At 42.1% G+C, this 24145-nt stretch overlaps 2 protein-coding genes across 2 annotated transcripts; one reads left to right on the top strand and one right to left on the bottom strand.

The window, feature by feature from the left end:
* Positions 1 to 448: 448 nt before the first annotated feature.
* Positions 449 to 5327, top strand: psmg4 (proteasome (prosome, macropain) assembly chaperone 4). Its single transcript, XM_060914071.1, has 3 exons — positions 449 to 742; positions 937 to 1012; positions 5138 to 5327. The coding sequence occupies exons 1-3, from the start codon at positions 560 to 562 to the stop codon at positions 5254 to 5256; spliced, it is 378 nt and encodes a 125-aa protein (XP_060770054.1). The 5' UTR covers positions 449 to 559; the 3' UTR covers positions 5257 to 5327.
* Positions 5328 to 5525: 198 nt separating this feature from the next.
* Positions 5526 to 22784, bottom strand: LOC132881520 (solute carrier family 22 member 23). Its single transcript, XM_060914063.1, has 10 exons — positions 22377 to 22784; positions 20933 to 21036; positions 14074 to 14228; positions 12895 to 13063; positions 11186 to 11313; positions 10985 to 11087; positions 9806 to 10017; positions 8395 to 8427; positions 8187 to 8310; positions 5526 to 7117 (listed from the first exon to the last, which is right to left on the bottom strand). The coding sequence occupies exons 1-10, from the start codon at positions 22782 to 22784 to the stop codon at positions 6754 to 6756; spliced, it is 1800 nt and encodes a 599-aa protein (XP_060770046.1). The 3' UTR covers positions 5526 to 6753.
* Positions 22785 to 24145: the final 1361 nt, after the last annotated feature.

Below are 24145 nucleotides of genomic sequence, written 5' to 3'. Positions count from 1 at the left end.
AGGTCCGGGTTCGAGCCCCATGGCCGGCGAGGGCCTTTCTGTGCGGAGTTTGCATGTTCTCCCCGTGTCCGCGTGGGTTTCCTCCGGGTGCTCCGGTTTCCCCCACGGTCCAAAGACATGCAGGTTAGGTTAACTGGTGACTCTAAATTGACCGTAGGTGTGAATGTGAGTGTGAATGGTTGTCTGTGTCTATGTGTCAGCCCTGTGATGACCTGGCGACTTGTCCAGGGTGTACCCCGCCTTTCTCCCGTAGTCAGCTGGGATAGGCTCCAGCTTGCCTGCGACCCTGTAGAACAGGATAAAGCGGCTAGAGATAATGAGATGAGATGAATGAGAATAATAATTGCACATTTAATACCCTAAGTGTGAAGGTTGCGTGTTTCACCTTTCCACCAGCAGATGGCACTCAAACAACAAGCGCTCCGTGAAACAAACTCGTTGAAGAAACAGAAGAAGCGCAGGGACGGGAAGCGGCTTCGGTTTTGTCGCGTAAATAAAGCGAGTGGTCCTTTTGATTCAGTGTTTTTCAGCTAAAAGTTATCATTAGGAGTGCGGGAGTATGGAAAACGGGGAATGCCATGTCCAAACATCCACAGAGCCCATTAGTGTCCATGATTTTTCCGAGAAGCTTCAGGAGCAGATGGTGCATTTCCATGTGATGAAACTCACCGGGGGTTTTCTCCTTTGGGTCGGCACCAGTCCTGTCCTTTCAAACCTGGCGGTTTCCATGAACAGCAGATTTGTAAGTAGAATGCCAAATTGGTTGTGGAAAAGAAAAAGCCGCCATTGTAGTCGTTTGTTTTAGGCACATCGTGTGTTTAGATACCTGCAAAGATGCTAAAAGCTTCTCTTTTGTCTTTCTTCTGATCTCAAGTTGTCCGAGTTGGGTTTGCAGGAATCTCATGGCTTATTATTAATGTTGTTGTTTAATACTAGGACTCCGTGCCTTTATCTACGCTGGTTCTGGGAGATTCATCAGACACAACCCCAACTTCCCTCGCTCAGAGACTGAGTAAGAGCTCACTATCACTTACAGCATATCCTGTAGTTCCTGCTCTTACTGAATTGTGTTCTATAAACGGGCTGCCATATTAGAGGGGGAAAATAAGGAACAACCTCAGCCTTCCTATTTGAAAACTGGAAAGGGAAAAAAATCCTGCTTTTAAACAATTTTCTTGTCGCGACATCCCTCCCTCCCTCAATGTAGACTTCTCAAAAGTTATTTGGCATTGTTGAAAAGTTTGGAGCCCTCCAAGGGTCATGGTGGGGATATTTTAAGGTACCTTACTTTTGCTCTGCCTTCACAATAGTTTTTACACTACCTTCAATTCTCTTTGTGCTGCCTTCACAACAACACCGTCACTTCACAGCAAGAAGGTTCTGCGTTTGAGCCCAGCGGCCGAGAGGGGCCTTTCTGTGTGGGTTTCCTCCAGTTTCCCTCACAGTTCAAAGGCATGCAGTCAGGTTAACATAGGACAGCCATGGTCTGAGGTTGGGCTGAAGTGCCTTTGAGCAAGGCACCTAACCCCCAACTGCTCCCCAGGCGCTGTAATATAGCTCCCCACTGCTCTGGATGTGTTCACTGCTTCCAATGGGTTAAATGCACAGGAGAAATTTGACTGTGTGCTTAAGTCTGTGCTTGTGTACGTGTGACAAAGGCTTCTTCTTCCTTCAATAACCGTTAAGGTCAACGCTGAAGTATTGCTCCCCCCCCCCCCCCCCCAAAAAAAAGACCCTTAGAGGGCTACGTTTAAAAAAAAAAAAAAAAAAAGGGGGGGGGGGGGGGGGACCCTGTATACATCTCATCTCTAGCCGCTTTATCCTGTTCTACAGGGTCGCAGGCAAGCTGGAGCCTATCCCAGCTGACTATGGGCGAAAGGCGGGGTACACCCTGGACAAGTCGCCAGGGCTGACACAGACAACCATTCACACTCACATTCACACCTACGGTCAATTTAGAGTCACCAGTTAACCTAACCTTCATGTCTTTGGACTGTGGGGGAAACCGGAGCACCCGGAGGAAACCCACGGGGAGAACATGCAAACTCCACACAGAAAGGCCCTCGCCGGCCACGGGGCTCGAACCCGGACCTTCTTGCTGTGAGGCGACAGCGCTAGCCACTACACCACCGTGCCGCCCCCCTGTATACATAGATTTATAAATACAAGTTTAAAAAAAACCCCAGAACTTTGGCCATATGTCAAATGTCACTTACTCAATATTTATTTCTTGTTTAAAGGACTGCTGTATAAAAGCAATATTGCACAAAAAAGGGTCTGGTCCAATAAACCTAATCAATTCCAAGTGACCAGTTAAACAAGCTAATAATAATTATTGTAGAACTCAGACATGTGTGAGATTTATTTTATATCTACAGTGGTGCTTGAAAGTTTGTGAACCCTTTAAAATTTTCTATATTTCTGCATAAATATGACCTAAAACATCAGATTTTCACACAAGTCCTAAAAGTAGATAAAGAGAACCCAGTTAAACAAATGAGACAAAAATATACTTAGTCATTTATTTATTGAGGAAAATGATCCAATATTACATATCTGTGAGTGGCAAAAGGATGTGAACCTCTAGGCTTAGCAGTTAATTTGAAGGTGAAATTAGATTCAGGTGTTTTCAATCAATACGATGACAATCAGGTGTGAGTGGGCACCCTGTTTTATTTAAAGAACAGGGTTCTATCAAAGTCTGATCTTCACAACACAAGTTTGTGGAAGTGTATCATGGCACAAACAAAGGAGATTTCTGAGCATCTCAAAAAACGTTATTGATGCTCATCCGGCTGGAAAAGGTTAGTTTGGACTACACCAATCCAGTCAGACAGATTGTGTACAAATGGAGGAAATTCAAGACCATTGTTACCCTCCCCAGGAGTGCTCGACCAACAAAAGATCACTCCAAGAGCAAGGCGTGTAATAGCTGGCAAGGTCACAAAAGACCCCAGGGTAACTTCTAAGCAACAGAAGGCCTCTCTCACATTGGCTAATGTTCATGAGTCCACCATCAGGAGAACACTGAACAACAAGGGTATGCATGGCAGGGTTGCAAGGAGAAAGCCCCTGCTCTCCAAAAAGAACATTGCTGCTCGTCTGCAGTTTGCTAAAGATCACATGGACAAGCCAGAAGGCTATTAGAAAAATGTTTTGTGAACGGATGAGACCAAAATAGAACTTTTTTTGGTTTAAATGAGAAGCGTTATATTTGGAGAAAGGAAAACACTGCATTCCAGCATAAGAACCTTATCCCATCTGTCACTACGTTTACATGCACATAGAGAAAATCGAATTTCTGCCGTTGCTCGACTGAAATCGAAGTTCAAAATGCCATGTATACACCTTAATTCGGCTGAAATTGAACCGAACTTGATTTCTCGGAATCGAGCTACACGACCTAGTTTATGCGATTTCTGCCGAGCTACTTTGTGCATGTATACCCTATCGAGCTAGTTGTGAAGCTACTTCCGGAAGTGACGAGTGACGAGACCACAAGCGGGAAACACAACAGCCTCGGTCGGCATGACAACAGTAGTAGCGAGCAGCAGAAGAGGTCAGGAGGAACAAACGAAGAAGAGAAAATGGCGATGTAGAGCTCTCTGAAGTGTGGGTGGAGCACAGAGGACGGCAGGACAAAGCTTCTGGTACTAATAGGCTTTTTATTGTCAGACTTTTCAGTTTAACAGCCTACTTTTATTCTTGAGAGAAAAAAACACACACGTGCGCGCGTTGTGTTCTAGTCCCGGGATGAGCTCTCCCCTCTGCCTCCTTAAATAGGGCGCGGTTACTGGGAAGATACACAAACACAGGTTAATTACCGTCAGGTGAAGTGATTGCCACTCACCTTCCCTGGCTCCGCCCTCCTGTCACAGACCGGCACTTGACCACGCCCCCACTGCCACAGGCAAGCAGAAACGTGCACTTCTGGAGCAATGAGGAGACAGAGTTCATGCTCATTCAGCTTAAGGAGTTGAATATATTAAAATTCATGGACGGGAGAAAAACGCGCAATGGAGAACACGGAACTGATAACTTTGTTTACACTCTTGAATAGCTCTTCATGACGACAACCGGAAGTGTACCAACACGATGGGGCATGTTGCGCCACCTGTGGCTCGGGTGCACAATGCACCTCACACAATAGCCCGATTTCATTGTGTGCATGTAGGATTGGATTTCTCTGGCACCCTGCTGGGACCTTCAGCTCGATTACCGACAGCAGCTCGATTTGGATGTGCATGTAAACGTAGTCAGTGAAACATGGTGGTGGTAGTATCATGGTTTGGGCCTGTTTTGCTGCACCTGGGTCAGGACAGCTTGCCATCCTTGATGGAACAATGAATTCTGAATTATACCAGTGAATTCTAAAGGAAAATGTCAGGACATCTGTCCATGAACTGAATCTCAAGAGAAGGTGGGTCATGCAGCAAGACAACTACCCTAAGCACACAAGTCATTCTACCAAAGAATGGTTAAAGAAGAATAAAGTTAATGTTTTGGAATGGCCAAGTCAAAGTCCTGACCTTAATCCAGTCGAAATGTTGTGGAAGGACCTGAAGCAAACAGTTCATGTGAGGAAACCCACCAACATCCCAGAGTTGAAGCTGTTCTGTATGGAGGAATGGGCTAAAATTCCTCCAAGCTGGTGTGCAGGACTGATCAACAGTCAGTGGAAACGTTTAGCTGCAGTTATTGCTGCACAAGGGGGTCACACCAGATACTGAAAGCAAAGGTTCACATACTTTTGCCACTCACAGATATGTAATATTGGATCATTTTGCTCAATAAATAAATGACCAAGTATAATATTTTTGTCTCATTTGTTTAACTGGGTTCTCCTTATCTACTTTTAGGACTTGTGAAAATCTGATGTTTTAGGTCATTTATGCAGAAATATAGAAAATTCCAAAGGGTTCACAAACTTTCAAGCACCACTGTATATAATGTATTTTTGACACTAGCATGCGTGGTTTTTTTTGTGTGTGTTTTTTTTTTTTTTTTAAATTCAGTTATCACACTGTATTTGTCAGATTGTTAATATTGTAACATATGAAGCTAGAATTCCCCCACTATGAGAATCCAAGTGTATTGTTAAACTGGATTTCTTAATTTTCTGTTTCTCAAATTGCAGCAAAGAAAACCAAGAAGCAGGTGTTTGTGAGTTATAACCTTCCAGTGACAGCCAATCTAATGATGTTAGTGGAGAACCGAATAAAAAAGGAGATGGAGCTCCATCCTGACAAATTTTAACTTTGATGATCTACACAATTTAACATTGTTTTGTATATACTGTAGTTAAGCTAATAAAAGATTGACGCATCCATGTCTGTACCTGATCTATTCACGTTTTATACTGCAGTGGCAAAGAAACCTGAATCCTGTAAAGCCCTGATGCACTCAAGTCTGTGCACGCTTAAATCTTGACTTACTGACCTGATGAAAAGGAATTATTAAAATGTATTTATTCACAAATGGCATGTCTTATAAAAACAAACAGTGGAAAGGATACATTTCCATGAATTGTACTGCATATTACTGATGTGAAACACTATTGAACAAGTGGTATAAAATAAGTACATTTCAATCATGAAACACATATCAAATGATCATTTAAATAGCAGTGAATTTTTTTTTTTTTTAGGCCAGTGAGTTAAAATTAAGGATTAGGTTACATCCTGACCCCAGAAATTTCTTCTCATTATTAGGATGTCACACTGTTGAAATTCATGTCCAATCTGTGTAAAAGATTTTGGAGGAGATGATTAAAATTTGATTGATTCTCAGATTATCAGTCACAATTTAAGGCCAGTACAGATCAGTGCATCCATTTTAGAAAAACCTATTTGTATTTTTGCATATTTTGCAAATCAACAAACTAATCTCAGGAACAGTGAAAACATTTTATAATCTCATTCAGTAGTTCAGGAAGAAGGGAAAAAATTGAGCCACAGATAACATACTGCCCAAAACTGCCATTTACAGGAAATACTGAGCAGCCAAATCAGCAGCCCTTACTTCGTCGTCTGTGCTCTGCCCTGTCTTTTTAATTTCCAAATGGAAACAGCAACTGTTCTAGTGTAAAACTATAGAATATTCACTCACTCAATCTCACACACGCACACATGTCTGCAGACCTGCGCCAGTTTCCTCAAAAACGCCTAGTTAAACCTCAGGACGGAGTTGACACTTTAAAGCATCTCTGGAATTGAACACGATCTTAACACGATGTTTTCAGCCAACTAAGCTTATGGATTCAGCTTGTTTTTCCCCCCAAACATCATAATCCATAATCAGGTCTTGCTTCCTCGTTCTGCCTTCCTTTGTTTTCCCATACAGACATGCATAAGACCTACACGCATGCATAACAAGATTAATGTGATTTTTTTTTTTCTGGACATAGTACAAAACTATAGAAAATGCTAAAAAACTGTGAGGCAATTTGCCAACATCAGCCTGAACTTAGTGGTCATTTGAAAAATAGACTTCCATTAATTGTTTGAGTGAAGTTACATCAACATTCATTTTCACAGCACTCCACCACATCCAGGATGGCGGAGTGCTGGATTAAGAGGTTCGACACATGAGTAGTCAGTAGTTTGACATCATTCACTGGTTAAAATGCTCAAGGAAATCTTAGCGCTTGTAACCTCATGACGTGTCTCTGTGCTTGCGGGCCAATCAGATCGTTGCCGCAGTTCTTCATATGGCCTAGGCTGGCTTGGCTTCACACCGCACGCATGCACGCAGTCAAGTCCTCACTCCATTCGCTGTGCTGTTACTTGGTGCTGTGGTGTTGCTGGGATTGACGACCTGATGAAGAGGTGTGTCCTGAACGCGAGAGTATTCTCGGACCTCTTGCCTGGCCAGAAGGTGGTGCTGCTCTCCAGGGAGGAGAGGCCTGCGCAGAAGTGCCTCCCCTTCAGCTAGAGATTCGGGCAGCGGTTGGCCGGTGGTCTCGGGCAACAATGGAATGCATATGATGCAGAGAAGAGTGCAGCATGTGAGGATGACATGGTGAAGGAAGAAGCCTTTCTGGTTGTGAAGCTCCATAAGTGGAGCAGTTAGCATGCCGAACACAGCGCTTGCCAGGACCAAACCTACACCTCCACCCCTAACACACACACACACACACAAAGAGCAAGGTTATCATTATTTACATTTCATACATGCAACATATCAAGTGATAGAACAATGATTTTCCAAAAAGATCAATTTCTCTCTCTCACCCTGACAGGTGGTGTTGGTGTTTCAAACTTTTCCACCACAAAAGAACTCATTTTGGGCCACCAAGATCATTCAGTTGCAGAACAAATCACTAAAATGCTCCAACTGGTGACAATTTGTCACCATGACATCAACTTGAGCAGCTTATTAAAAGACTTGGTAACAAATTAGAGGAAAATATTTTGTTTTTGAATTAAAAAAAAAGTATCTCAATTCTACAACAAACATCTAAGCTAGTGTTCACTATCTACAGGAGACTGCGAGTTTAAATCCTGGCAACACCAAGGCCACTCATGGAGCCAAAGGATCAAAATTGACCATACTTTCGGGCATCTGTAAGCTCATGTATGGGGAAGAGGGCGGATAGTGTTTTCCTCCGAGTGTGTTCCGCTACACTGTGATACAGCATGTGCAACAGTTTTGAATTCTCAAATCTGACTAGTTCAGTCGGTATCGATTCATTTTCTCAAACAGCAGCTCTGGGTACAAGGGAAATCACAGTTTTATATTACCCATGCTCTTTCATAGAATACTTATCGTTTCCATAGTAACCATTAAGTCATAGGGATTTGTATGACAGACCTCCACATAATCTAATACTGAACTTCCTTAACAACAAAAAACGTTGATATGGTGAAGGTTTCTGTAATAAAGGATGAGTCTCCAGTTTCAGTGCTAGTCACGACTTCACTTTAAATGTAACTATAAACATGGATGCAAATTACTATGGTATATGAAGAATAAAACATGTAGTAAAATCATCAGGGCAGTAACCCATCATACCACATCAGTGCCAATTATTTTTCTATGCCCCCCCCTTTTTTTTTTAATTAAATTTCATTACACGTGTGTCTATAAACCTGAACAAAGACAAGCACAACAATAAAGAGGATATAGTACGGAGTGAAGGAAGCATAAGCAAAGATGAAAGGAGATATGTGAGAGAAATATTTCACCTGATGACCGTAGGAGTGATCTCTGTGCAGTAGAAGATACTTAGAGTGCTGACAGCATGAGACGAGAACATTCCGATGATGGAAAAAGCCACAGAGAACCGCTGATTTAGCGTGTCCCTGAGAACTAATATTAAGCAAGACATCTTTAAGTATCTGTGCGTGGATTAAGGGAACCTGTGTTTGTGCGTAATACAATAAGTCATTTTACCTGCATTGTGCCGAAGACTGTACTTTCCGATTACTGTTATGGGGGGGGAGAGATAAAAGCATTTACAAAACAAGTGCAAGTCCTGCGTGGAAGACCAATAAACATCCCACAACTCAGATATGAATCAAACCAAGCAAGAATTACAAAACGCGTCCTAAATATTAAATAAACCAACAGCCCAAGCTGAAGTCTTGCAAGCTGCACGTTAAAGCAATTTCAGCAGCTTTATAATCTTTTAGCATCTCACCATTCATTAGCATCTCTGAAATAAAACATGTAAAAGCATATTGGTCCATTAAATAAATAACTACTCACCGGCCACTTTATTAGGAACACCCACACACCTGCTGTTTTATGCAGTTATCTAAATCAGCCAGTCCCTTGACAGCAGCACAGTGCATAAAATCATGCAGATACAAATCAAGAGCTTCAGTTAATGTTCACTTCAAACATCAGAATGGGGAAAAATTGTGATCTCTGTGACATGGGTGTTGGTATTTCAGAAACTGCTGGGGTTCTCACACACAACAGTCTCTAGAGTTTACACAGAAAGAAAGGAGAAAAAAAAAAAAACATTGAGTGACAGTTCTGTCAGTGGAAATGCCTTGTTGATAAGAGAGGTCAGAGGAAAATGGCCAGATTGGTTTGAGCTGCCAGGAAGGATACAGCAACTTATAGCAGCTCTTTACAACTGTGGTGAGCAGAAAAGCATCTCAGCATGTCACAGCAGAAGACCACACTGGGTTCTACTCCTGCAGCCAAGAACAGGAATCTTAGAATCAAGAACAAGTTCCTAATAAAGTAGCCAGTGAGTGTATAAGCAAAGTGGTCACTAAAACGGGCAGCACGGTAGTGTAGTGGTTAGCACTCTAGCCTCACAGTAAGAAGGTTCTGGGTTCAAGCCCAGCAGCCAATGGGGGGCCTTTCTGTGTGGAGTTTGCATGTAATCCCCGTGTCTGTGTGGGTTTCCCCCACAGTCCAAAGACATGTGGTTAGGTTAGCATGGGGCAGCCTTGGGCTGAGGTGCCCCTGAGCAAGGCACCTACCCCCCACCTGCTCTCTGAGTACTGTTCGCATGGCTGCCCACTGCTCTGGGTATGTGTGTATGCACTCATTGCTCACGTGTGTTTTCACGGCTTCAGATGGGTTAAATGCAGAGAGGAATTTCACAAGTGTACATGCAATGAATAAAGTTGTTCTTCTTCTAATGGATTTATGGACACTAACTGGAATGTGTTAAGTCCTACATGTGTGTCTTTGTTGTATAGCAGTTTTTCCAATGTTGGTGCTGCAATTGCATTTGTTATTAAGCTTACTTATTAAGCTAATCAGCTACTGGTGAAGCCAATCGAAAATGGCTTTCAATACAGTATGTATGCGCTAACACGTGTGTGTATGTATATATGCTCACAGCTGAGCAGGCCGAGCTGCAGTAACGAGGCCAGTGCTGTGATAATCATGAAGGTGAGGAGGCCGCCTCGTCTGCCGAATGCTGCCACCACAGGACAAAGCACCAAACATGAGGCCATGGCGATCCCTGCCAGAGCAAAATAGTGCAGGTGAGAGGTGCTGCCCTCCAGAACACTGCGTGCAAAACAGTAGTGGATACCATAGCCAGTCAGCCTGAGAGAGAGAGAATGAAAGATCTGAATTAGAGTCCTCCTCACCACACTGACTATTATTAACCTGATTAACATGAAAGAAAGTGCTCTAATTTCCATATACACTTAACAAATCCCTCATTTATGTTGGATATTAGATATTTTCTGGAATTTATTAAATAGTTGATAATTGATTATTTAAACATTTCACTGTACGAGTAAGGAATAACATACAATGGACTGTGCTGTTAGTCACAAAGCGTTAAGTGGACCATTTTCGTATACCACACAGAATAGCATTAAATGATTTGCCATCAATTACAATATTTTTATTTGGTAATGAACAACAGATCATGCTTCATAAGAGTTGTATTTAATGTAGTGAGAAATCTGCAAGTTGAGCGTGAAAAAAAAATCTACTAAATCTAATTTAGAATTTGCAAAAAATAAAAAGTGAAAATTGCTCAACATCAAACATACAACAAGAAACAATCCCAAACATATGGACATCAACCAAAAACCAAGAAGCTTCTACTTGTTCATTTCATCTTGAAAGCATTAGTTTCAGCACCTGCAATACCTCCCTGTGCACTTGTACTGAAAACACTAAAATCCTCTCACTTGAGGAGATTTAGACTTTCTCCAATGCACTTAGTTCCCCCTCCCCCATTTATCTGTCTCTGTGTGTAAATATATATATTATGTGTGTGTTCTGTGTAGTCAGTAATAAGGAGCAGTTATAAAAGTAACGCAGTGCAAAAGAGGTGTTGAGCAACCTGGAAAGGTTTTTTTTTTTTTTGTAAATACAATAAGAAACTCATCCTGGGTTTTTAAAAATTGCTGCCAACTTACGTATTTGCTGCTATGAGATACAGAGTGATTCAGGACACAGCCATGACCTAGGTCCTAGGCCAACATTTTTTGTAAACGAGGCCCCCTGGTGGCTCTGATCATCACATCATCGTCTCAAAAAAACCACACATACTCACGAGTTGACACAAAGCACTACAGTACTCTTCCACAGGTTCCTTGTGCTTCTCAGCTGAGTGATACAGGAGGTTCTGGGGTTCTGTTGCAACTCACGCTCCAACTCTGGACACAACCATAATTCACTGTGACTTTTAGCCTTACAGGGTAAACTGTTCACTTTCCCAGAGATTTCTTCGAGTCTGTATGAGATCAGTCCTCACCTGACAGAATACCATTAGGGTCAGTAGCAGTGTCCACGTTGTTACTTCGGGCGATCGAGTACATTTGCCTCTTTGCTCTGTGATAGTGCTGTGTGGCCAACAACCAACGCAGTGACTCAGGAAAAATCCTAGAAAGAAGGAGGGTCAGAAAATCTTGTCTCTCATGATCCATGGTTTAGCATTCAACTTAATTGTAACTAGCTTGGTAGGAGCATATTTCAACAATTGCTTCCAGTTGCTGAAATGTTTACGCACCCACCTTTCCCCAAAACTTTCCAACTCTATCCCACCTGTAATTTTTATCAAGCCCTACTCAAGCCCCAAGCCTAAAGACTCAAGCCCAGGGACAAATGATAAATTTATTGGCAACCACACTGAACAAACACTACTAGACTAAGGGAAATGAACAATTAAAGATCACATGATCATTATCCTAGAACAGAGGTTCCCAAACTTTTCAGACCATGTACCATTATGTATCAAACCAAATTTCCCCAAGTACCACTTCCCACTGCAGATGCCAACAATGTAACAATGAAAAAGCCATCTCGCCTATGTACGTCCGCCCCTGACGACAAATAATAATAATAATAACAACAACACATACCATTTTAGTGAGACAGCTGCGTCTGTTTGAATTGGCAGAGTCAATAACCTAAAGTTCTACCTAAAAATCAACAACTAAAGAGACTCAATCCAACTATGTCAAGGTGTTTATCGGTTCGCTAAAGTGAACGTCACCAGTTCATGCCATGTCAAACGTAGCACTGCGTCACCTTACGTGACTAAGCACAGGAAAATTTTATTTCTAAAATATTTTAACACTTAATTTTTACATCATTAAATTAATTATTTTTATTTTAAAGTTAAGACTTGGGCCAGCTGGAGTTTCAGCCTTTCAGCAAGACTCTTCTGTCCCGCCAGTCGTATACATACCACAGTTTGGGAATCGCTATCCTAGAACAAAAGTTTTTAATGTAGCACATTATGTCTGTGCCCTTGACTAACATGTTTCAGTCATGAGATTTAGTGTTCTGTCCTCATGTTAACTGTATAAATAGTGGTCTGAATAATGTCTTTATTTGCACTAGAGATCTTTAACCGTGATGTGCCTGTACTGTTACTGCTTTTTGAGTTGTATTTGTATAGAGTTATATGGAGGAGTTGCTTTGCGCTGCACTTTCCAAAATTAAAAAGCTATTAGATCTAAGGTTATTTTTCTTCCATTTAATTAATTATTACACTGATTATCCACCTCATTCAATAGAACAAACGTGAAATTGTTTATATTATTTACAGTTGAGACATACACATTTTTACCTCCGCCAGCTTTGTTGGAGGAGGTTATGTTTTCGCCTCTGTTTGTTTGCCTGTTCCCGGAGTAACTCAAAAAGTAGTGAACGGATTTTGATGAAATTTTGAGGAAAAAGTAAGCCATGGGCCAAGGAACAGTTGAATAGATTTTGATGCAAACCAAACATGTGGCTTGGCGGAAGTATGTACTCTACTGAGGGCCCGTCTAGTTCATTCTGAATCTCAGTTCAGATTATTAATACATCATTAAGCAACATGCAAATATAGTTACTACTGAATTCCAGATGGGATTATGCAAGTCAGTGCAGCTTAAATCTCATACCAAACACCCACATGGGATGACAATACACAATGCAAACAGCTATCGTTCACCCATATAGTAGGGATGAGCTTACCAAATGTAAGGAAGCATTAGGACGAATGGGACAATGATGAGGACCTGTAGAATCTGCCAATCACGGCAAAGCACCGCCAAACCCGGCATCAGCAGCTGCCCGCCCACCACCACCAGACTGGCAACCATTGTCATGGAGAAGCGCCAACCAGGCAAACACAGCTCAATCCCTAAGAGAGAGCATTGTAAGGTTATTGCAAACAAAAATATCCCATCTTTCATTCAAGGCTATTATACTCAGCCTGTCTATTCAGGATTGTATTACTTTCCTGTTTTTTATTAATGCGGATTTTTAGTTGTTTTCAGATTTCTCATAATTAGTTTTTGACCCGTTTAAATTTTTTTTTTAAACAATAAACCTGTGTCGAAGAGGATTATTTTCTCATCCTCTGGTCATCATTGCGTCCCCAGGCTGTAAGTGATCTACTCCACAGAGAGCCGTCTCTAGCTATATACAGTAATTAATACCCAGCTTTTCTGTGTATACCTGCATCCAGATCTTTTAACAGAAAGAGACGGAGGAGGCGACACTACTAGACATTCAGCGCTACTGTAGTATTAGAAGTGTCTCTGGAACCACAAGTGTTTATAACTCACTCATCAAACCTTATGCTAAATTAATTTCCACTACATCACTTATGAGAAGAGCCTGTTATGAGTAGATATTAAACAAAGACATGTAGGTGTGGCCTTCTCCCATACAGATTTGAAGAGATTTTTAGTGGTTTTATTCCTTAATGATTAATACAATATCCAACTTTCAATTTAAGTAAGAGTCTTGTCTAATGTTGTTCTGAACCAAAATGGAGTTTTAAATTGCCTGCTACTGTTAAATTTAAAGGAAAAGTAGATGGATTAAATATATCTCATGTATTTGAAATTGCTGAAAAAATTTGAATAAAAAAAGCTCATTTGTAAATTAATTTGAACCAAACCATCATTGCAACAATTATAATGAAATATTAAATCTCAAAAATAAAACAAAACTGTCACACAGACCCAACAGCAAGCATACGCGTCCACATTTACTAACTTCACTTGACTATATACAGTATTTCAGGACAATAAGGAGAAAAGGTTTGCAGCAGAGCACAACCCCGGCAGTATGATAAGATGTTTGAAGCAGATCAAATCGCTTACTCTGGGTACGAAGGAAGAAAAGTGAGAAACAGAAACTTACTCAGCACATAGAGGGAGAGTCTGATCGCAGCGAGGCAAAAGCCCTGAAAGAAGCGCAGAGTACTAAACATGGCCATGTCCACAGAGAAGGCCACACACAAGCCAAACACGAGTACAGACAACACCGAAACAAGGAGCACCGGAATACGACCTATCCTGAGAGGGGAAAGAGAAAGACAAATAGTTGTGTAACGAACACTTAAGTCAAATCTGTACATATTTACCTGCTACTTTCACAATACATTCATCATGCTACAGTGCAGTCCTTACATGCGTATCCAGACAGAGGAATTTTCAGTGCTTTGACACCATCTTGAACTAAAGACTATGGAGTTAAAGTGCAAAAGCTTTAGTTTGAGGGAAAACATTAGTTTGAGGATCTTTGCATCAAGATTCTTTGAACCTTGGTGCCAGTTAGTGAACCAGCCCACATTTTCACCATTTTTGAACCACTGTAATCAAGCATGCGTCATGAACGGAGGATGTTGCACAATGCACAAAAGGAGTAAACAGTAGTATAGCAAGATGGCAGACTGGATTGATTACCTGTTCTGCTATTGGAGATATTTTTCATTCCATTTTTTTCTGAAGAAAGCATCTTTTCCATTCCCCAATTGCTGCGCTCTACCTCCTCTCCAAACTAATGACATGCACCCAATTTATTTTTGGTCGAAATGCTCTGAACCGTTCAAAATTTGGTGTGCAAACCACAACAGAACCCATTCCCTAATAGTGGAAAAGGGGAAATCAATGACTGAGCCAGTTCTCTACAACTTTCTGCTGCCAAGTTACCACTACATTCACTGGACCACCAATTATTAACTAACGTGCTCAGAACTTTGATGCAAATCCTTTGCTGATACACTACAGTGGTGCTTGAAAGTTTGTGAACCCTTTAGAATTTTCTATATTTCTGCATAAATATGACCTAAAACATCAGATTTTCACACAAGTCCTAAAAAGTAGATAAAGAGAACCCAGTTAAACACATGAGACAAAAATATTATACTTATTTATTTATTGAGAAAAATGAGCCAATATTACATATCTGTGAGTGGCAAAAGTATGTGAACCTCTAGGATTAACAGTTAATTTGAAGGTGAAATTAGAGTCAGGTGTTTTCAATCAATGGGATGACAATCAGGTGCGAGTGGGCACCCTGTTTTATTTAAAGAACAGGGTTCTATCAAAGTCTGATCTTCACAACACATGTTTGTGGAAGTATATCATGGCACGAACAAAGGAGATTTCTGAGGACCTCAGAAAAAGCACTGTTGATGCGCATCAGGCTGGAAAAGGTTACAAAACCATCTCTAAAGAGTTTGGACTCCACCAGTCCACAGTCAGACAGATTGTGTACAAATGGAGGAAATTCAAGACCATTGTTACCCTCCCCAGGAGTGGCTGACCAACAAAGATCACTCCAAGAGCAAGGCGTGTAATAGTTGGCGAGGTCACAAAGGACCCCAGGGTAACTTCTAAGCAACTGAAGGCCTCGCTCACATCGGCTAATGTTAAATGTTCATGACTCCACCATCAGGAGAACACTGAACAAATGGGGTGCATGGCAGGATTGCAAGGAGAAAGCCACTGCTCTCCAAAAAGAACATTGCTGCTCGTCTGCAGTTTGCTAAAAGAGCACGTGGACAAACCAGAAGGCTATTAGAAAAATGTTTTGTGGACGGATGAAACCAAAATAGAACTTTTTGGTTTAAATGAGAAGCGTTATATTTGGAGAAAGGAAAACACTACATTCCAGCATAAGAACCTTATCCCATCTGTGAAACATGGTGGTGGTAGTATCATGGTTTGGGCCTGTTTTGCTGCATCTGGGACAGGCCCGCTTGCCATCATTGATGGACCAATGAATTCTGAATTATACCAGCGAATTCTAAAGGAAAATGTCAGGACATCTGTCCGTGAACTGAATCTCAAGAGAAGGTGGGTCATGCAGCAAGACAACGACCCTAAGCACACGAGTCGTTCTACCAAAGAACGGTTAAAGAGGAATAAAGTTAATGTTTTGGAATGGCCAAGTCAAAGTCCTGACCTTAATCCAATCGAAATGTTGTGGATGGACCTGAAGCAAACAGTTCATGTGAGGAAACCCACCAACATCCCAGAGTTGAAGCTGTTCTGTACGGAGGAATGGGCTAAAGTTCCTCCAAGCCGGTGTGCAGGACTGATCAACAGTTACCAGAAACGTTTAGTTGCAGTTATTGCTGCACAAGGGGGTCATACCAGATACTGAAAGCAAAGGTTCACTTACAGATATGTAATATTGGATCATTTTCCTCAATAAATAAATGACCAAGTATAATATTTTTGTCTCATTTGTTTAACTGGGTTCTCTTTATCTACTTTTAGGACTTGTGTGAAAATCTGATGTTTTAAGTCACATTTATGCAGAAATATAGAAAATTCTAAAGGGTTCACAAACTTTCAAGCACCACTGTATATGGCCAAATGTTTGTGGACATCTGACCATCAGACCCATAATGCAGGTCTTCTCCAGAAGCACACAATCCTCTAGGTAAAAATACCAGCACTGGCTCTGACAATTCCTCAACCACAGCTACATCATTCTGGTTCCATTAGCTGGTTTTATTCCCTAAAATCAAACAAATTAGTATCCTAATTTAAACCCCTGCAACTTTTTACTAACCATGAACAACTGTGCACAAGCAACATGCAGCTCAGGACACTCATGTCATGATGTTAATGTCATACCTGACTGCTTACTCACACCCACCTAAAAGCAAAAATCTCCTGAGTGCCAAAAAACAACCCTAAACATTGCACCTTTCCTTTCCTTCATAAGTTTCCGTGTTTTGATCATATTATCTGGTCATTCCAAACAACTATTCGTATTTTGTTCCATCACTAGTATAGAGAAGTACCAAGATTATTGCCAGCCACTGAGTCAACCTATCCAAAAGATAGCATGGTACAAAACTGAGTAAGGAAAGAAATCTACTCGTATAGAAGGAACTGCAGTGGATCTCAAAGTCTTTTGCATCAAGAGATACCAATCAAGAAGTGGCTTTATATTTATACTTCTGTACATGTTCTCCTGATACAGGAACCCTCTTCTGAAGTTTTGGCTCCCCTGATTTGTTTAGCTGATTAGGAATAAAGTCCTCTCTAAAAAAGGTTTTAGATACAACATGTTCTACAGTACAACCTACTGTACCATTTCCTTTATTATGACCAACTGATGCAGGTAGATCCAGGACTGGAAATCTTGGGCCCTGTTCACATGTGGTATTAAAATCATTAAAATCCTGGGTGATACAACTGTAAGTAAACAGCACTAAGGGGTCAATCATCACTCTAGCTGGAAAATACATCATTACTGCAAGCCAGTTTGGAAATCTCAGAGTGCTCCACTGATGGGGACTTTATAACAGCAGAGACAAAAGCAGCTGGTTTTCCTAGCTTTTTTCTTCATCTAATCGCACATTCGTTTATAAGCTTTGTTAGCAGACCATGCGATCAAAAGATTTTAAGCAACTTGTACAGGTACGCTATGTGTCCAAAGGTTTGTAGCCACCTGACCATCACCCCCATGTGATGCAAGTCACTTGAGATGTTAAAGGAGAACTGAAAGCAAATTTATCATCAAAATTCTATTTCTCTCATTTTATAAAATGTCAGAATGCATTTCTGACAGCTATTTTGTCACTGATATAGCAAGTTATGAGTGTTTGAAATATGCTATGTAATACATGAATGAATGAACCCTTTATTGTCACTGTTACAAGTGAAATTGACCATCAACCTGTCCTTACAGAGGGGGAACAGGACAGGAAGACAGGGATAAAAGAAAAAGAAACACAGTAGTAACATGAGGAAAGATGAGGGAAAAAAAAGAACACCCCCCCACTATGCTCCTATCAGGAGTACAGTGTGGGAGCATTTAAAAACCTCTGCACAAGCACACAATAACACAAGTACACTTTAAAACATGGGACTTGAGGGGGGGAATGGGGGGAAGGAGGGGGCAATCAGGGCTCAGGGGAAAGGGGGTAGGAGGGGAGGAGAGGAGGTAGAGGTAACCCAGCGCAAGCAAGCAGCCGTCCGCTCCTGCAGCCATGCAAACGGCGCTGGTCATGCACCCGCTTGTCACACTGGGGGTGAAAAATGGCGACCGCGGAAAATTGGGGAAGGAATGCGAAGAATGCGAGAGTGTCTCCCAGCAGTGACCTTCTGGGGGAAATGTTTCCCCAGCAACGGCCTTGATCGAGGCCGGTGCTGTTCAGGGAGCCGAATGTCGATAAGATAGAGATTGTTTGGTCTTTCGAACAGGCGCAGTCTTTACACGTCCACACCACTCGTCCATACCTGTCCATTTCTGTTCAATTCAATTCCATTTGGTCTCCAAAATACTTATTCCTTGCAAAGCCGAAAGCGTCTCCAGATGACAACCATGTTGTGGTTCAAGTTCCATAGCCACAGTCTGAGTGCCGACAGCTTTGCCCACCGCTTTAATCATATCGGGCAGCTTCGTGGGGCTTTGAACAGCTGTCACCGTTGTCTGATTTCCTCGATATACCAGGGCAATGCCTAATCCAATCAGCAAAAGTCTGGTAATCATGGTTCCGAATAGGTAGATATCTCCAATGTCCTCCACAGACGTTCCAGCAGGACAGGTGGGTTCCCCCGAACCCAGAAACTGTGTCAATTTCGTTAGGAGACCAGTTTATCAAATCCATGCTTTTTTAGTTTAGAAATTCAATGCGGAGAGAATCTCTCAAAAAAAAAAAGTATAGGCAGATGAGACGAAACAAAGAGCACAAGCAGGAAAAAAAAAGGAGAGGAGAGCACAGAAATGCTTCCATGAGAGCACGGAGAAGAAGCGATATGTCAAAGCAATGGCTGTAAACGAGATTCGCTGAGACCTGTGCGAGACTTCGTAGGACAAAAGTAAAACGTACAGTGGAAATCAAAGTGACCAACATCTGCCAACGTTGTCAAAAGACGCACACACCCTCCTTCGAATGCTGACATAATCAAGCCAGCAGTTTTCCGTGTTCAAAATCGCTCCCTGCTCACTATATAGGGCACTATATAGTGGGGATGCCATTTTGTAGTGCTGTCCGAAACCTTAGTGAGGATTATGTTGGAAATGTACTCAGTATAATATGTATTTATCACAAAAATACATGCATGTATTTATTATTTTGAAAACCCACTAGCCACCTGATCCGGCACGTTTTAATTGTGCAACAGTAATGACGTAAATACCAGCGTGACGGACTAGTCTTTATCCTGTCGTCTTTCCAACTCTTCTCTACTCCATGTTGGTTCGAAGTCATATGAAATAATCTCAATCACTGATGAAGCTGGCAAATCTCGAAATTAATCTAAATTGGAATGATATGGCGATCTGGCCACTGTGTAAACAGTTTTCAAAATGGTGGTGCTGACACTTCACGTTTGAAGTCTCGCACAAGTCTCGTGAAGATCGTGCAGATAAGCGACACCTGCCGTGGACCATACGAACTACATTCAACATGGCTAAAAACCAAAAGGGCCGACAAGCGTAATATGCCAATACAAGTCACGATATAAGGTCAATAAAACCAAAAACATTAATTAAGAAATAAAGCAAGTTTAAAAATGACTTCAGTTCCCCTTTAATACCAGGTGTAAACACAGACTTGGAAAGGACTGGCAAAGACAAATTCTGACATGCACAAAGTAGCTCATGACAATGACGCACAGAGTGTTGCCCATGAAGCATACCAGCAACTAGTTTATTCATTAGCTGGTTAAGTATTGTATCATGACCAACTGTGGGTAGAAAGCACATCAACAGCATATCCTTGCTCCACCGCTTTACTAGGATGCTTCACCATTGATTATTACTCATGAGTAATAGATCAAGCATGAGGGTGGAAATTAGCTTTTAGAAGTTGCAGAAATAAAATTGCGGCTATCCGAAAAGGTAAAGCTTCTCCCATGTGGCAAACTCAAAGTCAGGTTTTTTTTTTTGTTGTTGTTGTTGTTGTTTTTTTAAGTGCATCAGGTGGCTCACCTCTCAACCCAGAGATTGTGAATTCTACTTATGGTCAGGTCACACCAAAGACCATCATAAAAATGGTACCTGCTGCCATCTGGGGAGGGACACCACAATAGAGATGTGAGTAGCGAATCAAACTCTTCCAGTTACCAGAGGACCAGCTCCCCACTGTAACCCCAGCTATGTACCGTAATAGACGAGAGGCCGAGGGCTATAGAAACAGAGATTGGCATTGCCCAATGTGACTTAAGGGCCTGGTTATTACTTGAATGGGAGACTGCCTGGGAAGACCAGGTGCTGACACAGGAAGGACTTTAACTTTTTTGAGGTGGCACATTTTTTGCTTGGTACTGGTGATGCAGACATCATGGCCAGGGTTCTCCTGCTCATGCAAGGATTATGCTGTGGATGGAAACATACTGCTGCTTTAGCAGTATCTCCAAACTTAGTGGGCAAAACATAGAACACAACAGAGGGAAAAAAAAATAAAAAAAAAAAACTTTTGTTACATTTTGTATGGCATGAATTACCAATAATATAACGACAAACAGTTGGTCAAGAAACAACTTAGCAGCTAGCTGTACAAACTGGAAGAACTTTGTATCAAAAGGTTGGACTTTAGATATGCACTTTATCTTCATAGTCAATATGATGTGCAACACTACATAGCAACAACAATCGACTTAAGTACACTGTAACTTCTTCCCTCTGCTGCACCTGGATTTATGAAGGATCCCTATTAATCCACTGAATCACTGAATTCAACTAATCGTTGAATTAGAGCGGGGAAAAGACTAAAATACATTTTATATATATAAAAAATATCTTAGCTTACCAGTCTGCCATAGCCCCCATCAGCAGGTAACCAAATATGGAGCCTACCAGCAGTGAGAACTTAGCAATGTGGACCTTCCACTCCTCATCACACACCAGCTGCCACTGTGGAGACATCACACAACAATCACATCCACGACATAGCTGTTATACCACTACACTGTTGGAACAGAACGCTATTTTATATATCTTATGTGCAGTTATACCACAGTGCTTTATTCTGATTGGTCAAAAGGACTAATGCACTCGTTCTAATGTGTTATCATTTACATGGTGGACATGCCACATAAACAGAATTTTAAAATGAAAATCCAGAGGCGACGCTGTTCATTTAAGTTTTCTGACATTCAGGTTAGAGGTTTCACTGTAACATGACAAGTTGTATTGAGAGAGAGAGAGAGAGAGAGAGAGAGAGAACTGAGGGAATAGTGATAACAGGAACTAGCTTATTCCTTGCTGTTCTAATACATCAGACTCAGAGTCTGGCATAACTGTTCAATAGAAGTGTAATCAGTAATCATCCAGTGATAAAAACATTTTAATGAAGGCAAATTTGCATCAGTTTAGCACAATTCTTAAAGATGCACTAAGCACGATAAGTTTAGTCCCCCCCAAATATAAGGTCTCTAATTGTTAAGTGGGTTCAACATTAAAACATTTATTTAAAAAAAAAATCATTTAAAACTCCTTGACACAATTCCTCCATTACTGCTCATAGTCACAAAGCTCCACCTCCAAAAATCTTAGCTGGCCCCATGGAGTAGATATAATATAAAATGATTGACTGATACAAGGCACATCCAAACCCAAACAAGCATTCCAGACCAGATGTTTGTTGGATTTTCTCAGCAACTTAATTTTTATCATGTTCTACACATCTTCCAGATCTGATTCCAGGCACAAATAAGAAATAAATAAAAAAATCAAATATTACACCTTCTATCTTCACTTGGTTACTTGTAACTTCTAAGCTTCTGCTTTGTTCCTCATAAGCAACATTAGCCTCATAGCTCCAGTACACTATTAAAGAAACAAACTTGTGTTGGTGGTGATGCTACATCTATGAACAACAACCCATTCTGTCAGACATCCTAACTAACTGGGGGGGACAAACAACATATAGTGCTGGGTTTACCCCTCACAGAGGAGTTATCTGTCCCAGACTAGGTGGGTGGAACACCCCAGACAACCTTATCAGACCCTACATAGCATACACGCGTTGTGTTAACTAGACTAAGTCCTTAATTCTCAAATGTAGTCCTGGTTAGTGAAGACCTGTGCAAAACGCCATCCTGGTGAAACCAGGTCAGATTTACAAGGACACTAAAGCAAAAAAAAAAAAAAGGTGGGGGGTTTGCAGCACCCATGAAAATGTAGGAAATGATTAAGACTGATGCAAAAGCTGATCAAGGACATCTGATCAGCTTCCAAGTACTCTTACCCACCTTAGTGACCACGTTCTGCTGCAGTCCCAGCTGGAGCTCAAACCTCGGTTCGACACATTTACACCGCGCGCTGCTGCTGCTCTCAGCGCGCGTCGCATTAACAAACAGAGCCGGCGGCAAAGGACTCGGGATTGGGCTCACGTTTCTTGCGTGATCGCCCGGGTAGGCGCACGTGCTCTCGGGCTGCGCGAGGAGAAAATAATCCGAGAACTGACCAAAAGCAATAAGCAGCGCAGGAAGCCAAGTCAGAGCCACAAGACGCTTCTGGAAGCGACCGAAGCCCCCGAGAAACGGCAGCACAGCGGTGTCCACCTGAGAGAGCAGCTTCGGGCTGTGCGTCTCCGGTGTTCGCGAGACGCCGCCGTTTTCGGGCAGCTGATCCAATCCGTGCAAGCGAAGAGAGGCCATAACGGGTTCTCTCCTCCGTGTTCTCACATCCACTCTCTTTGTCTGAGATCCAGTACACCGACACACACGCACTAAAGCACCAAACCTACACTAAATCCAGTGCAGGCGAGAAACCAGTTTGATCTGAAAGTCTGAACGGGGCACAATCGGTCGCGTTGTCATCCGCGTGATCGACATGTCCTCCGTCGCCTTTGTGCATCCTCCAGGTGATTATGCCATCGCGCGGGTTTGTACACTTTACTCCAAACCCTTACACAAGGACAGCATGTGTTGGTAAACCTTGAGTCCCTGAGGTCCACAGGTAACATACCTGTTTATGCGCAGATCTCGGGCAGGCGTGGCTCCGCTACCCATCCCTGATTACTGTCGATTTTTTTTTAATTATTATTGTTGGTGGTGTTGCTCGAGCTCTGTGTTCAGCTCGAGAAATGCAGCTTTCAGTCTGTTTGCACGCGCGATTTAGTTTTTTTTTTTTGTCGTACCCGGCGATGAAATTCTTCACACATACATACAGCCAGTCGGTCAGCGCGCGCGCACGCTCACAGCATCCCAATGAAACGCCTTTCTCCACAGTCTCGCCGTGCCTTCTGATTGGCTGAGACACTCATGGCGATCTAACCTTGGCGTGTGATTGGCTCAAAGAGCAACAAAGAACCTTTGTGCACCCTCTCCTCCGCGCTCCCATTGTAAACACGGCGATGCACCGAGAAGTTGTTACACGCCGAAAATATCCAAGCTCAGATCATTTATAACATCAAATGAAGCTAATCAGCTGTAGCAATTGTATTTCTGCGTGGTACTAATTTAATCATTTCATAAAACTGCACTCAGTTCCACTGCATCAGTGGTGCAGCAGGATCCTTTATGATGACATGATTTAAAAAAAAAAAGGTTAAACCCTGATTTCAGGACAAAAGTGTCTGAGCAAACCCATTTGGAAAACTGACTTCAGGTCTGGAATCCATGTTTGTGTTTGGATGGGCCTCTGGATAGTTACTCGGGCCGCAGGAGGTCCTGGGAGCAGAGATACGAACATGAGTAAGAATGGTGGGGAGGGGCTAATTTTTTTTTTTTAATATTCATGTGTGGCGGCACGGTGGTGTAGTGGTTAGCGCTGTCGCCTCACAGCAGGAAGATCCGGATTCGAGCCCCGTGGCCGGCGAGGGCCTCTCTTGCCCCTTTTCCACCAAAGCAGTTCCAGGGCTGGTTCGGGGCCAGTGCTTAGTTTGGAACCGGGTTTTCTGTTTCCACTGACAAAGAACTGGCTCTGGGGCCAGAAAAACCGGTTCCAGGCTAGCACCAACTCTTTGCTGGGCCAGAGGAAAGAACCGCTTACGTCAGCGGGGGGCGGAGTTGTTAAG

The sequence above is a fragment of the Neoarius graeffei genome, chromosome 2 (assembly GCF_027579695.1).
Source record: "Neoarius graeffei isolate fNeoGra1 chromosome 2, fNeoGra1.pri, whole genome shotgun sequence".
NCBI lineage: Eukaryota > Metazoa > Chordata > Actinopteri > Siluriformes > Ariidae > Neoarius > Neoarius graeffei.
Note: the sequence above shows the minus strand (reverse complement) of the source record. Positions and strands in the feature narration are given on the sequence as shown.